The following is a 15,654-nucleotide window of genomic DNA, read 5'->3' on the forward strand; positions in this document are numbered from 1 at the left end:
CACCCTCCCCCCGACACCACCCCCTCTGTATCACGCACATTGATTTGAGGACCTAGTGAAGTATGTGTGAGGACCTATGCAGCGTGTTTGTTTTTTGGTATCTCCTTTAATCTAGAACAATCTCTCTGCCTCTTTTGTTTTTTATGACATTGACAGTTTCGACAAGTTCAAGCCAGTGGTCTTACAGACTCTCCCACATGCAAAATTAACTTTTCATACATATTTTTAAGTAGTTAGTCCTGGAAGCCAGGCTCAGTGTTCTGGACATGTTAATGAAATATGTATATGTTTGTGTGTTTGTCTCCTAGAATATGGTCTCCGGCTTGGGAGTCAGATCTTCATAAAGGAAATGACCAGAACCGGTCTAGCAACTAAAGATGGCAACCTGCATGAAGGAGACATAATTCTCAAGGTGGGCAGATAAGGGCAGAGAACAACCGGGTTCATGCTCGGCTTCATAGTCTGCATTTCCACACTTAAGTTCCAACACAGTGAAACTTTGTTGAGATGGGAGTCTCAATAGTAAGACAAAGCCAGGAAGAACAGCAGAGAGATCGTTTTTATCAGGAAAACCAGACTTAGAGATTTGTAATAGAGGAATGTCAGTTTAAAGAAAAAAATCTCAACAAAGACATCCTTCTTCCCCTGTTTATTTCAAGTTTAAGCTCCTGTTTTCTGAATGAAGGAAAGATGAGAGGGTGACTTGGTGGTATATGAATGCTGAATATTTAATAGTTTTTGTGAACCTCTCCAGTCAAGAAACATGTTCCAGTAGTAAACCAAGCCATTGTCTTGAACTTGGAAGTTCATTAATTTCACAGAGTCACTTGAGCACACTATAGCTCTCACGCCTGTTTGGATTTCAGACATGCAGGGTTATATTTAATTTAAAGGATAATTCATTTTTGTTATCCTCTTAAAGCCCATGTCTCTTTGAATAGCTGAGCAAAGCCTTTACATTTTTAGCAGGGGAAAATGAGAACTTTTCTATTCCACTCTTAATAATTGTATTACATGGAACATTACTGTTCTTCATATACACAGATAAACGGAACCGTAACTGAGAACATGTCTTTAACGGATGCTCGAAAACTGATAGAAAAGTCAAGAGGGAAACTCCAGCTCGTGGTGCTGAGGGACAGCAAACAGACACTTATCAACATCCCCTCATTAAATGACAGCGACTCAGAAATAGAAGGTAAAGAAAGGGGAGGGTGTGAACTTAGCTGGGAGTGAGAAAGGCTGTTGCTTCTGCATTCTCATCTCTATTTATTATAGCCATTCAGCTGGAAGTTAAATTCCTAACAGAAACCTCTCTTTTAAACTTTAATTCCAACTTAAGTTGTTGTTTTCTTATTAAAGAGTCTATTGAAATTAGGATTCCAGTATGGAATTCTGATGGCACTTAAGAGTCCCAGTGGAGAAGGCAATGGAACCCCACTCCAGTACTCTTGCCTGGAAAATCCCATGGACGGAGGAGCCTGGTAGGCTGCAGTCCATGGGGTCGCGAAGAGTGGGACACGACTGAGCGACTTCACTTTGACTTTTCTCTTTTCATGCACTGGAGAAGGAAATGGCAACCCTCTCCAGTATTCTTGCCTGGAGAATCCCAGGGACGATGGAGCCTGGTGGGCTGCCGTCTATGGGGTCGCACAGAGTCGGACACGACTGAAGCGACTTAGCATAGCATAGCATAGCATAAGAGTCCCAGTGGACTCTGATTAAGGCCACTGAATACAAAACTTGTGAGTAAACAGATGTATATCGGAGTGGCTCAGAGAACTAACCACAGGACTTGTCTGGCAGTCTAGTGGTTAAGACTCTGCCCTCCCAATGCAGGGTGTCCAGGTTCAATCCCTGATCAGGGAGCTAAGATCCAGCATGCAGCAATTAAGGATCCTGTGTGCTGCGTCTAAGACCCTGTGCAGCCAAATAAATATTAAAAAAAACAAACAAAAAAAAGAACTAACCACATACATTTGTAAATTACTCATTCTTGGGCTTTCTTACGTGATATTTTTGAAGTGGCTATTAATATTTCCAACAAAGAGAAGACAATAATGGAGGATAGCTAAAACTGGTAGACACTATAATAATGAATCAGTTAGAATTACTGAATATTACAGTATTCATTGATTTGGAATTTGTGTCACCTCTTCTATGAAGATATATTCATTTCTTTTAGTTTTAACTTGAAGATGAATAGTACATAGGATAACATCATTTATTTAGTTGGTCAGTCTTTGTTTATTTCCACAAACAAGTCCAACTTCATGTCCTTCAAATTGGTCTTGGATATTCTACTCTTTATTATTTTTTTTTTGGCTCTTAGGCATGTCTTTATTATGATTTTTTTCTTTTTCTTTCTAAATTGAGATATAGTTGATATTCAACACACAGGATAACATTTTAACCATGTAAAAATTACCAATGAAAATAACTAGGCATGGCATTTCCTATGTAACCATCTAGTATTGCCTTTGTGCAGAAAAGTTTAGAAAATATTAAGTGCTCAAGTTTAGAAATGGACTTGCTTTTTGAAAGAATTACTTCATAAAACCTTAAAACTTCATTTAATTTCTATTATATAAAATGTTTAATCAAGTGGTTACTGCTTGGAGTACAGGAGAACAAGGAGAGCATGAGAAATAATCCCAACTTGCTAGGGGCTTGCAGTTTACCTCTTTTTTCCAAGTATCAGCCTCAATCCACTAATAGCATTGTGTCATACAGGAGCTTGATAGAATTGCAGAATCTCAGGCCCTACCCAGAACAACTGTGTTTTAACAAGATGCCAGGTGACATGTATGCACATTAAAGTTTGAGAAGCATTGTTCTGTGGTAAAAATGAGTTTATGTATCTTTTCATCTATAAAATCCCCATCATTGGCTTTTGACTCTTCAGTGGCAGCTTTGATGGAAAGAATAATGAATGAGGATCATAAAATTCTGAATTTGGATTCCTCTTTGTTAATTAATGTCTTTCCTTTCAAGCTATCAGATTTTTTTTTCCCCCGAGGGAAGACTATCAGACTATTTAATAGCACATTTACTGCCTGCCCTCTCTTCCACTTCCCATGTTTCCTTGCTCAGAGAATTGAATACTTTCTGGCACAGGTCTTAAATGTTTCATTAAAAAGACTTTTCTTATTTTTGAAACCAGATATCTCAGAAATAGAGTCCAACCGATCGTTTTCTCCAGAGGAGAGGCAGCAGCAGTATTCTGATTATGATTACCATTCCTCAAATGAAAAGCTAAAGGAGAGACCAAAGTAAGATGATGTGTGTTTTCCTTTGCACATGTCCCTGTCTGTGTATACGCATACCTGTTGGCAAATCTATCACGTGATAAAACATTAACATGCTGTGTGCTTAAGTTCAAGAGAGGACATGCAGAGCAGATGGTCCAGGATGGGCGCCACACCCACTCCCTTTAAGTCCACTGGGGATATGGCGGCTGCGGGCAGCGTGGAGCCCAGCAAGGAACCCAAATACCAAGAGGAAGCCCCAGGTGAGGCTCATTTTACACAGTCGTGTTCAGGTGTGTGTGCTTGGTAATTCCAGAGGGTGGCCGGTAGGAGAGAGAAAAAATATTTAAAATCATTCTCATGTATAGAAGAGGCACTCCTAACTCATTTAATATTAAAAAAAAAAGAAAGAATTTCCCTTTTATATGTGCCAACAGGTTGGTCACTTTCTGTTATATTTCATTAGTCATGGTCCTTTTGTCTCCCATCCCTGACCCCAACCTGAACTGTTTTCTGTTCACAACACTTCTGACATCAACTGCATGGGTTTTGTCTTCCGCCCAACTATCAGTTCTCCAGATACCAACCTGGTTGTCCTGCAATTCAGTTCAGTTCTGACACTGACTACCCGAATTCCTGCAGAGCCTGATGGTTAAGGGATCTGTCTCACAGGATCCCCCACCACAGGCACCAGTCAGAAGCCTTGGGTTGCGGCTTTTACTTCTGACCAACCAGCTCTAAACTGAGAGTTCCCACGACCCCCTCCTCAAGTTTGATAATTTGCTGAAATAGCTCATAGAACTCTGGAAAGCTCTTTATTTACTATTACCGATCATTTTTTTTAAAATAAAGGATACAGCCAAATGGAAGAGATGCCTAGGGCAAGGTATGAGGAGAGGGTGGAGAGGTTTCATGCCCTCACTGGGCAGGACACCCTGCCAGCACCTCAATGATTTCATCCATCCTGAAGTATTCTTAATCCCCTAGTTTTTAGAGGCTTTGTCATGAGCATGACTTCCTCCTCCTGGTGACCAGCCCCAGCTTGAGGCTGTCCAGAAGGCTACTAGGAGTCATCTCTTTAGAACAAGGGATGCTTCTATCACCCAGCAAATTCCAAAGGATTTAGGAGCTCTGTGTCAGAAATTAGGGTTAAAGACCAAACATTAGAACAAGAGATATTCCTGGTACCCCTTTCACTCCAGAAATTGTAGGGGTTTTAAGATCTCTGTATCAGGACCTGGGGGTGGCGCAGAGAGAGACCAGATACATACTTAATTATGTCCCACAGTCGCATTTTGTCAAATTTGATTAAAGTCCTTTCATGTCCCTTTCTTTATTTCGGAAATAATTTTATTTATTTATTTTTGGCTGTGCTGGGGCTTTTCTCTTGTGGTGGTGCATGGCTTCGTTGCTGCGAGGCTTGTCTCTTGTTGCAGTGCATGGCTTCTCACTGAAGTAGCTTCTCTTACTGCAGAGCACAGACTCTAAGGCACATTGACTTGGTGGTTGTGGCTCCCAGGCTCTAGAGCACAGACTCAGTACTTGTGGCACACGGGCTTAGTTGATCTGTGGCATGTGGGATCTTCCCGGATCAGGGATGGAACCTGTGTCTCCTTTATTGGCAGATGGATTCTATACCACTGAGCCACCAGGGAAGCCCCTATGTCGCATTTCTGATCTCAACTCCATCCCCTACCCCCCACCACAATGAAATTATCATCATAATTTAAATGCATAAATATTTATCCATGGAAAAAACAGCATTGTAACTAGTGATGTTTTTTAATCCACAGTTCCTCCACCAAAACCAGCCCCGAGAGCTGTTCTTCGTCCAAGTCCTGAAGATTTAGCAATATATGGGTAGGCATCTCTTCCTGTTCCCCTTTCTTCCTCCACACAGCTCTGTCAACTTAAATCTGGAAAAATGGTGTTCTTAAACACCATTAAATGGTGATGATTTTGTATATAATCAGCTGCCTTTAACCCATCTCTATTGCTAGTGTTTTTAAGAAAGAGAAATCATTCGTAGGAAGAGTAAAATGTGGAAGTAAGTGAGTGTTAACTTCGCCTGCTTGTCTGCTTAGCTGGCTAGTGTTCCAGATGTTATTCTGAATAGTTGAGTTTGCCAGATCAAGAATGCCCGGATGAGTGAAGAATTGCTTAGCTCTGGTGCCTCTGTAGGAGCTGTAGTGATGGGTGGCCCTGGTGTGGAGGGCGGGGGGAGTGCTGCAGGGCTCTGCACTTGACAGAGAACCTCTGGTTCCGTGGTGTTCCGTGGGTTAGGAACCTGCTCCCCTGGACTTGGGCTGTCTCCATTCGACAGGAGCCCTGTGGGATCAGCAGGATTTTCTTTGCAAAAATCCTGAAGTAGGAATCAGATGGCCTTGAATTTTTACCCCAACCCTGCTCGTTATTTGCTTTTTATCTTAAATGAGTTTACTTAGACATTCTCTCTGTTTCTGTTCTTCACTGGTAAAGTGGCCTCCTGATATTCATCTCACAGCCCCAAGGAAGATAAAATTATAGATTATATAAGAAAGGCAAGAGAGAGTTTATAAAGGGTAACTCACTCTATAGATAGAAGAAATTAAATCTCTCACTGCTAATGTTGGTTCTCCTTTACCGAAAAAAAATAAGAAAACCTCCCATCTTTCTTTACTGAAACTGAACCCATTGCAGCCCCAATACCAAAATGGTGAGGTTCAAGAAGGGAGACAGTGTGGGCCTCCGGCTGGCTGGTGGCAATGACGTTGGGATATTTGTGGCCGGCATTCAAGAGGGTACCTCCGCGGAGCAAGAAGGTCTTCAAGAAGGGGACCAGATTCTGAAGGTATGAGATCCCAGCCCTGTTTGTAGGTGTTACTGGGAAAGAGTAGGGTGTCCTGGAGGGTCTTACATAAAGGATGAAGAAGTGGTCTCTCTGGTGAAAATAGACCAGCTGCGGGTTTGTTGCTGCTGAGCATCAGGTCCCTGTTGCGTTCCAGTGGACCCTGTCTCCTCAGTCCTGGAACCCAAAACTCATCCTTATGTCTGTGGGAATTTATAGCATTCAGAACCCTCATGAAGATTTTTATTAGTTTGATTCATAAAACAAGTGAGACTTTAACTAAAGGCCTAGGTGGAAGATCTTGCTAATGGTTTTTAGCCAATTCTCCTGCGTGGTTATCACTCTTCAGGCCGTGTGCTGTAACTGAACAAAGGTGAATGTTGCCATCAGATCGTCTGATTTGAATCCTGTCCCAGCTTCATATTAGTTTGTGGCCCTGGCTCCAGCTCTGAGACTCAGGTTTCTGTATCTGTTCAATGTGGATAAGCATACCTGCCTCGCAGGGATCCTGGGAAAGTTAGATGATACTCACAAGGAATTCAGCAGAGTTCTTAGCACAGTGGAGGAGAGTCAGAGTCCGTTCTTTTTCCCAGTGAAAGATAACAGGTTGCTGCCACTCTGTGTCACTTACATCTAAAATTGTTCAGGAAAGGGAACACCTGGTTAACCAAATATTGATACTTTTAAAGCTACTGTGTATGTGTTTGTATAATTTGTTGGTTTAAAAACAACTGATAAGCAAGTCCTGCTTTGACATTTATGAGAAACATACCATGTGTTTTCTGTTGACTTGAGCGTTAACTTCAGGCATGCTGAGTACCTTGTGACTATAAAAATATAGAATGCTCGGGAATTGTCTTCACTGGAATTTCTGCTTCTGTAAACTTGCTTTTCTTATCATGAGTTCCTAGGGGATCTGGTAAGAAGAGCATCTAACCTCAAAGGAGAGGGGGAAAAAAGCAGAATTCCCAAGACAGCAGGCAGCAGAGCCCAGAAAGAAATGGTCCTTTTCCTTCCTGGCCTGTGACCTCATGGTGGCAGTTCAGATTTCATTTCCAGAGCAGATGAAGGGCAGACCTTGACCACGGGGTTCTCTGAAGCTTTGCAGTGACATTCTAGACCCTCTTTGGCTCTAGCCAGGATCCTGGAAGACAAAATGTACCTGAGTGAACCTCAGGGTACCACATGAGCCTAGGAAACACTGCTTACCAAGTGCTACCGATAAGAACTCCATTCAAGTGCCAGCTCATACCAGTTTACTCTTGGGCTGATGCCAAAGAAGAAGCATGTGTGCTAAATGATGTGGGGCCACAGGAAGTCAGGGAGGAATTTGAAAGCTTTTGCTCCTGAAGGTTCAAGGATAAAATATTTACCTACCCCGGGGGCGGGAGTAGGGTGGCGTGGAGACAGACTTTCAGAATTTTCATGGAAAAAAAAGTAAATTCATTTAAAGGCTTCACAGACCTCTCTCTAAGTTAAAGACAGAAAGAGTCACCTCCATGGGTAAAAATTATGATAGGCAATGTTTGCTATTTAAGAAAGTATCTTTTTTCCTGTTATCACCCTGGCAACAGGGAAGAAACTGTGGGGACCCACCTCTTTTGCAGTAGTCTCATGGGGAGGTCAGACAGTAGATGTCTTCATTGTTAGGCATGAATAAGCTTTCTGTTGACTACGAAAGGAGCCCTCCATTCTGCAAAGAGGTGAAAAAGCTTGAGCTCGCATACTGAGGTTGTGACACAGTCTTAGTGCAGCTGACACAGAGTCCTCTTCAGGCTCACAACGGACACAGCTGGACCGTGTAGACTATTAAATAGATAATAAAAGAGAATACTTATTAGAGAGGGCTATACAACCTCACCAAAGTGCTGTCTTGGCCTTTTTTTCCTTTAGTTTGTCTCAACACTTCTTTTCATTGTCAGATTGAGGATACCAGGGTCCGATACACATTGACCAAGCACTTTCTTCTGTTGCAGGTTTTTAAGTGCAGCTCTTTCTTTTGTAAAGGTGACAACTTGACATGTGGAATGAAAACATGAGTGTGTTGGGTGGCGAATTATGTGCCATGTAAATAACTGAAATAACACATGCTTTAGTGCTTGGGTTACCTGCTATGATTGTCATTTCATTTTCAGAAACTATTAGAGAAGAGGAAAGACAGAAAAAAGAGCCTCCTAAGTTTATTAACTGTGTGGATTTTAGCTACCATGTAGGCTTTCAACCATTATAGTATTTGGCTTGATGGAAAGTCATTCTCAGTTTGTAGAGGTGGACAGAGGGACTTCCAAGGTCTTCCCCAATGCCCTTTGGCCCTGCTTTATTTAAATAAACAAATGCAAGCGTGTACAGTGCATAGAAAGACATATTCATAGCCGTATATAGACACCAATGTAGATCCGCAGATAGCACGCCAGAAAGGATTCAATACCAAAGGTCATATATCCTTAATTCAGAGACAAAGAGATGGAGATGAGCTATCTTAAATGCTAAATATTGTATCAAAGGAAAAGTTAACACAATTGGTTTAGTAAATTACCGTTTTTAATGTACCAAATATAGTTTTAGTCTCATGCCTGGTTTCACTTTTTTTTTCTTTTCAACATTCTGTTCTTGTATTTATACAGTTATATTTTACAAAACAGTAATGCAGTTTAGACACAGCCAGACTGTCTCCAGAATAGTTATAACACAAGCATGATGCAGAATGTGTTGAGAGAAACATTCCCAGAAAGAGCCTAGTTAGTGACAACTCCAAGTCCCTGTGTCTACCTACACTTTGAAAAGGGATAGCTCGGTTCATCTCCCCACATTGAAAACTTCCATGAAGAAAAAATGTTTTCACTTCATTGTAAATTCCAACCTTAATTAAATTAGGCTCAATTAAGTATTTTTTCCAGTAGTAAGGCATTACTCTTTGATTAAAAGATTCTACAAGTCTTCAATGATTGAAGAACATATTTCAGAGAAATTCTATATCTTCACTTCTGTAATACCTTTTAAAACATAAGGTACTTTAAAATCATTTTTGCATTTTACTTATGTGTATTTCTGTTTTAAAATGGTTTTCAAGGTACAGAGCAAAGATGTCAAAATGTCTTTTTATTTGTACCATTTTTGAGTTTTACTCTTTCTAACTTGTCTTCCAAAAGCTATTTACAGTGTACCCTACTTGATCAGCGGTGGATAAACATGGGCTTTTAACCTATTGTGTGGCAGAAGCTTAAATATAAAAGCCTACATTAGGTTGATGGTCTACCATGTAAAACTAATGCTCTTCAATTTCAGATGATAGAAGCTACAAGAAAAAGGTGGATTTGGGCAGAATCCTTATTTGCAGGCTTCTGTTTGAACTAATTTAAAAAGTAGTAATGCCTTAAGCTGAGCCAGCATGCTCACTCGCCATAGACCTCACCACTTCCTATTGAATTCTAGTTATTGGATTCATAATGGTACATTACCTCGCTGGCCACCTGCGCAGGAGACTCAAAGAAGAGAGGGAGACTGACACACTCCTAGAAATCCTCACCCGATCCAGTGACGAGTCTTTGGTGGAATGACACATTCCTGAGGGGTGGTGGGCAGTGTGGGGAACAGGAGGGTGTGGCGGTGCCCACAGTCCAGGCGGGGTACTTGGAGGGCCTCAGCAGGGCACCAAGGGCTTCTTGTGGGGCCCTGATGTATGTGTCTTTACATAGGCAGGCCCTGATGAAAACAGATCAAAAGCTCAGGGAGCACCTTTTAAGAAACACCTTCTTATTTTCTCTTGCTTTTTTTCTGTTTGCCCCTCCTCTATCAGGTGAACACACAGGATTTCAGAGGACTCGTTCGGGAGGATGCTGTTCTCTACCTGTTAGAAATCCCCAAAGGTGAAACGGTGACCATTTTAGCTCAGAGCCGAGCTGATGGTGAGCAAGTTTGGTTTTGAGTTCAGTGGACAGTAGGGGAGGGAGGTAGCTTGGGAACAGAATAGGCAAATCTGAGTGTTAAAAAATTGACCTAACTCTAGGTCATAGATATGTGCAAAGAATTTGGGTAGCATTTAACTTCCTACAGAAATGCTTTCTCTGCACCCACTGAAAGAACTTTACTAGTTGTGTGATTTTGGAATAAAACTGCTTTTCTGGACAGGGATCGTTCCTTAATTACTGTCTGAAGTTATGATTGAGGTTTTCTGTATGACAGATGCAGAGGCCACACCTGCAGGTCAGCCCGCATATTAACCCTTATCAATCTGACACGTTGATTTACCTGTCCAGGTCTTGTCATCTGTAAAATGGAAGTTAATAGAATCTTCTTGTCTGCTTCAGAGGGTTCATTGGCACCTGTGTTAGTCAGGGTTCTCCAGACAAAATGGCACACAGAGAAAGAACTGCTTATTATGAGGACTTGGCACATATGTTCATGGTACCTGGCAAGTCCCAAAATCTGCAGGGTGAGCTGGTGAGGTGGAGACCCCAAGAAAGCTGATGGTTTACTTCCAGTCCAAGTCCAGAGGCTTGAGAACCAAGAGAGCTGATTGTGTAGTTGTTGTCCAAAGGTGGACTGGCTCAAGATCCAGGAAGAGCCAGTGTATCTGAGTCTGCAAGCAGGAAAAAAGCTCATGTCACACCTTGAAAGCAAAAAGAATTCATTATCTCTTACTCAGAGAAGGATTTACCTTGCTGTTCTGTTCAAATGTTCAACAGACTAGCTGAAGCCACTCACATGAGGGAGGGCAGTCTGCTTTACTCAGTCTATGTGTTAATGTTAGCTTATCCAGAAACACCCCCAACAGACACAGTCAGAATAATGTTTGACCAAATATCTGTGCGTCGCATGGCCTGTTGATACAGAAAATTAACAATCACAGCAAAAGTCATGAACTTAGTTACTTGTCCTTCTTCCTGTTTGAGCTATGGTTACCATGGAGCCTGTGTGCTGAGTTCACTAAATGCATGGAAGGTAAAGAGGGTGATCAGAGCTCAGAGGACCCGATAACCGCTCCAGGAAAGACCCCTAGCCAGGCTGAGCACCGCATGAAACAATGCTTTTGTCTTTCAGTGTATAGAGACATACTGGCTTGTGGCAGAGGGGATTCATTTTTTATAAGAAGCCACTTTGAATGTGAGAAGGAAACTCCACAGAGCCTGGCCTTCACCAGAGGGGAGGTCTTCCGTGTGGTAGATACACTCTACGATGGCAAACTGGGCCACTGGCTGGCCGTGAGGATCGGGAACGAACTGGAGAAAGGCTTAATCCCCAACAAAAGCAGGTATCTGAGACCACATGATTCCACACGACCCCCTAAGACTCCCCCCTACACATAAACAACACCCCCACGTAAAGGAAGCCCCATATGACTTCGTCCTTTGCCATCATGACCTCTCCCCTCATCTGCTTCTCATGTATGAAGAGACCTGGGAGAGATGGTGAGTTTGGTTCCAGACCACCACAATGAAACAAATATTGTAGTGAAGCAAGGCACACAATTTTTTTGGTTTCCCGGTGCATATAGGAGTTATGTTTATATTATACTATTAAGTCTATTAATTGTACAGTAGCATTATGTCTATTAAAAAACAAGGTACATACCCTAATTAAAAATACTTTAGTGCCCCAAAATGCTAACCATCATCAGAGCCTTCCATGATTCATAGTGTTTTTTGCTGGTGGAGAGTTTGAAATTTTGAGAGAAACTGTGACACAGAGGCACAAAGCGAGTGGCTGCTACTGGGAATAGACCAGCAGCACCAGTAGACTTGCTTGATGCAGAGTTGCCAAAAAAAAAAAAAAAGTAGTGTCTGCAGAGTATGGTAAAGCAGAGTAAGACAGGGCATGTCTGTACACTAGCCTAAGCAGAACAAGCCATGTCAGCATGTTTATTACTGAGCTACTTCTGGTAGATTTCATGTGCACCCAGCTTTTCTCTGCCTCCATCTGGATGAGAAAGCACCTGTGTTTCTTACTCCTGGCATTGCTCATTGTCACGCTACATCTTCTCTGATCCAAGTCCATAAGTGAGACTGGATTTAGTTAGTGACTCTCACATTTGTGCATTTCCTGACTTCAGAACTTTACTTCTCCTGGCTTCTTCTCTCAGAGCGGAACAAATGGCCAGCGTTCAGAATGCCCAGAGAGACACCACCGGGGACAGGGCAGACTTCTGGAGGATGCGCGGCCAGAGATCAGGTGTGAAGAAGAACCTACGGAAGAGTCGGGAGGACCTGACTGCCGCCGTGACAGTCAGCACCAAGTTCCCGGCCTACGAGAGGGTTTTGCTTCGAGAAGGTAAGGGATCCATGTGGGCCAGGAAATGATCTGACTGGGCTCAGAGCCAGTTTTTCTTCATTTTTAAACTTTAATGGTCATGTTCCAATTTATCTATATCACTTAGGCCAAGTGAGCTGACAGTTGGAGTCATATTTTCAGCACGAAATAAGACTTAGAAAAAACTGAACTGTGCAAACTTGTATTTCTACAACCTTGGTTATTTTCTATTTTAATACTACCATTCAGAAGTTTTTATATATTCTATAGAGCAAAGTTTATCTTTAGTAATGGTGAGGGGAATGAACCAAAATAAAAGAGAGAGCTTTTATTCTTCAGAAAAGAGCTGGGCTGAATTGGAGATGGAAGAACACACAGTTTCTTTTATTTAGTTGTGTTATCAATGTGTGTGCTCAGTTGTTCAGTCATGTCTGACTCTGCAGCCCCATGAACTGTATCCTGCCAGGCTCCTCTGTCCATGGTATGCTCTGGGCAAGAATACTGGAATGGGTTGCCATTTCCTTCTCCAGGGATATTCCCAACCCAGGGATCAAACTGGGGTCTCCTGTGTCTCCTGCATTGGCAGGTAGACTCGTTACCACGAGCATCACCTGGAAAGTCCACTATTTTGTTATCAATACTCTGTAAAATACTTTTGTTTCTTAACAGCTAAAGACCTGGAGGTGTCTTCATGGCTTTTCTTTTTTGTTAATTGAAGTATAGTTGTTGTATAATATTATGTATAAAATTACAGGTATATAGTTTTTAAAGGTTATACTTCATTTGTAGTTACTATAAAATATTGGCCATGTTTCTCATTTTGTAAAATACATCCTTCTAGCTTATTTTACATCTAATTTCATGGCTTTTTCTTTTCTCATTTCAGCTGGTTTCAAGAGACCTGTTGTCTTATTTGGCCCCATAGCAGATATAGCCCTGGAGAAGTTGGCAAATGACTTGCCTGACCTGTTCCAAACTGCTAGTAAGTCTGTCAGTGATACTTTTTCCTCCCTCAACTTTTATTTCGGAAAATCTCTAACCTGCAGAACAAATAATAAACACCCACATACCCTTCCCCTGGAATCACTTGTCACCAGGCAACATTTGCCATCTATATTCGTCCCCCATAGACACACACACACACACACACACACTTTTTACAGTTTCGCTGACGTGTTTGAAAGTTTAAGTTGTAGGCGTTATAACACTTCCTACCTCTGTGAATCTCCTAATTCTCCTCCTATACAACCATAATACCATTATCACAACCAGGAAATTTAACATGGATACAATAATGTTATTTTGTATATAGTTCCTTTTTCAAATTTTATCAGTTATCCCAGTTTTATCAGTTGGCCAGTTATCCCAATTATGCCTTTCAAGGTAATTACTGTTGTTTCTTTAAGTTCAGAATGCAGTACTTTTGGTTTTTATCTTTTCTGATCTTCTCCTTTTTCTAAATTATTTTGTGGCATGGTATTTTGAATAGTCCGAGCCACTTGTCTCATAGGATGCTCCTGTTGGCCTGGTCTGTTTCCCTTGGTTAGATTTTGGTGAAACAGGTAGTCTTGGTCCTTCCCATTGCCTCTTATTAGGAGACAATGAATGTCAGGTTTCTTGTCCCAGTTGATGCTAGGAGGGTGGTACTTGGTTGTCGCTGATTTCTAAAATTTTATTCATCCCCCCCCTCCCTGCTCCCTGCTCTATTTTTTTTCCTTTGCAGAAACAGAACCAAGAGACGCAGGATCTGAGAAATCCACCGGGGTGGTGCGGTTAAATACCGTGAGACAAATTATTGAACAGGTAAGAAAATCACCTGAAGGCCACGCTGTTGAAAAGAATAGGGTCATGGTTTGCTGCAGTATTTTTAAGAATAGAGTCTGTATTTTAATAATTATTAAATGTTAGTAAGCTGAATATAAATGTAAGCTGTTTCATTGTGTGGCAATCAATTGATGTTCTATGAACCAATGTATTGATTCTCTTGGAGTTCTGAGCATTATACCAAAAACTTGTTAATTGATTTTCTCAGACGTTCTCATAGATTGGTAATATTAAAGTGGACCTAATGTGAAGGGAAACGTTTTCAGCTTTGTGATTTACATGGGCACATTTTATCTGATGTGACCTTTACTTATTAACACAAACTTTTTTATGCTTTTTGGCTTTTACCCATTTACGTCACCTTTTCCCCCATTTCTAACAGGATAAGCATGCACTCCTGGATGTAACTCCTAAGGCTGTGGACCTGTTGAACTATACTCAGTGGTTCCCGATTGTGATCTTTTTCAACCCAGACTCTAGGCAAGGTGTCAAAACTATGAGACAGAGGTTGAATCCCTCGTCCAACAAAAGTTCTCGGAAGTTATTTGATCAAGCCAACAAGCTTAAAAAAACTTGTGCACATCTTTTCACAGGTAAGTGAAATGTAAAATGTACTCTTTGCTCAAAAGTAAGGAATGAGGAACTGTAGGATGGAAGGAATAGGAAAATAATCTGAATGGAAAATAGTTATCTGAAATTCTGTTTATGACTCCTCAAAAAGGAACTAATCCTATAAAGTGAGTGTACTAGACTCATGGTGTTTGTATATTTAACTTTGTAAGTTTGACTGTTTGAGCATGATCATAAAGATCCATAATACACAATACCTGGTCATTTGGATGAGGTTCAGATTTTTGGGTGGGACTACAAGGCTAGTGATTAAGCCTGGCATAGCACTGAGTACCCATATCTGGCATGGTACTTCTCTTCTTACCATCCATGCGTATGCTGACTTACAAGGTGATAGGAACTTGGTTTCATTATTTTAAAATGTCTCTGAAATAGCCTTGAATATTCTGCATATCAGATGATATTAAGAATTTATTACTCCTGTTTTTAAGGTGAAAATGATACTGTGATTATGTTAGGTTTTTTTTTAGAAGTTCTCATTTTTAGGCATGTATGGTAAATAAGAGTATTTATGGATGACCTAATATCGTGTCTGGGATTTGCTTAAATAATCTTCAGTGAGGAGACTTAGTGTGGCTATAGACCAGACTGGCCAAGAGCTGATAGTTGCTGAAGCTGGGTGATGCATTCATGATCTATACTCTTCTCTCCACTTTTGTATGTCTAAAGTTTTCCATAAGAGGATATTTTTTAAAATTCCTGAAATGAAGACCTACTGCTGCTGCTATTTATGAAAGTAAAATGATTTAAGAATGTGACCTTTTTAGTAACTGAATGTGTGCACTGCCTAAAAAAAACAACTAGTTCTGTGAATGTGGTAAAATTAAGGGTTTAAAAGGGTTGCATGAAGTTTTTGGTCATGCAGTTTTATGGAAGCCA

The 15,654-nt window shown here is 41.1% G+C and overlaps 1 protein-coding gene across 8 annotated transcripts in view; it reads left to right on the forward strand.

The window, feature by feature from the left end:
- Positions 1-15,654, forward strand: part of TJP2 (tight junction protein 2) — a 98,821-nt gene that overhangs the window by 68,635 nt on the left and 14,532 nt on the right. For 7 of the 8 annotated variants that reach the window (XM_010807869.4, XM_005210008.3, XM_059888970.1 and 4 more), the window contains exons 6-17: positions 309-412; positions 1,045-1,198; positions 3,164-3,272; positions 3,378-3,511; positions 5,042-5,108; positions 5,928-6,078; positions 9,872-9,980; positions 11,116-11,326; positions 12,155-12,342; positions 13,208-13,303; positions 14,045-14,124; positions 14,528-14,738. In XM_010807869.4, coding sequence (XP_010806171.2) covers positions 309-412; positions 1,045-1,198; positions 3,164-3,272; positions 3,378-3,511; positions 5,042-5,108; positions 5,928-6,078; positions 9,872-9,980; positions 11,116-11,326; positions 12,155-12,342; positions 13,208-13,303; positions 14,045-14,124; positions 14,528-14,738 — 1,614 coding nt within the window. 8 annotated transcript variants of the gene reach the window in all.

The sequence above is a fragment of the Bos taurus genome, chromosome 8, assembly GCF_002263795.3.
Source record: "Bos taurus isolate L1 Dominette 01449 registration number 42190680 breed Hereford chromosome 8, ARS-UCD2.0, whole genome shotgun sequence".
Lineage (NCBI taxonomy): Eukaryota > Metazoa > Chordata > Mammalia > Artiodactyla > Bovidae > Bos > Bos taurus.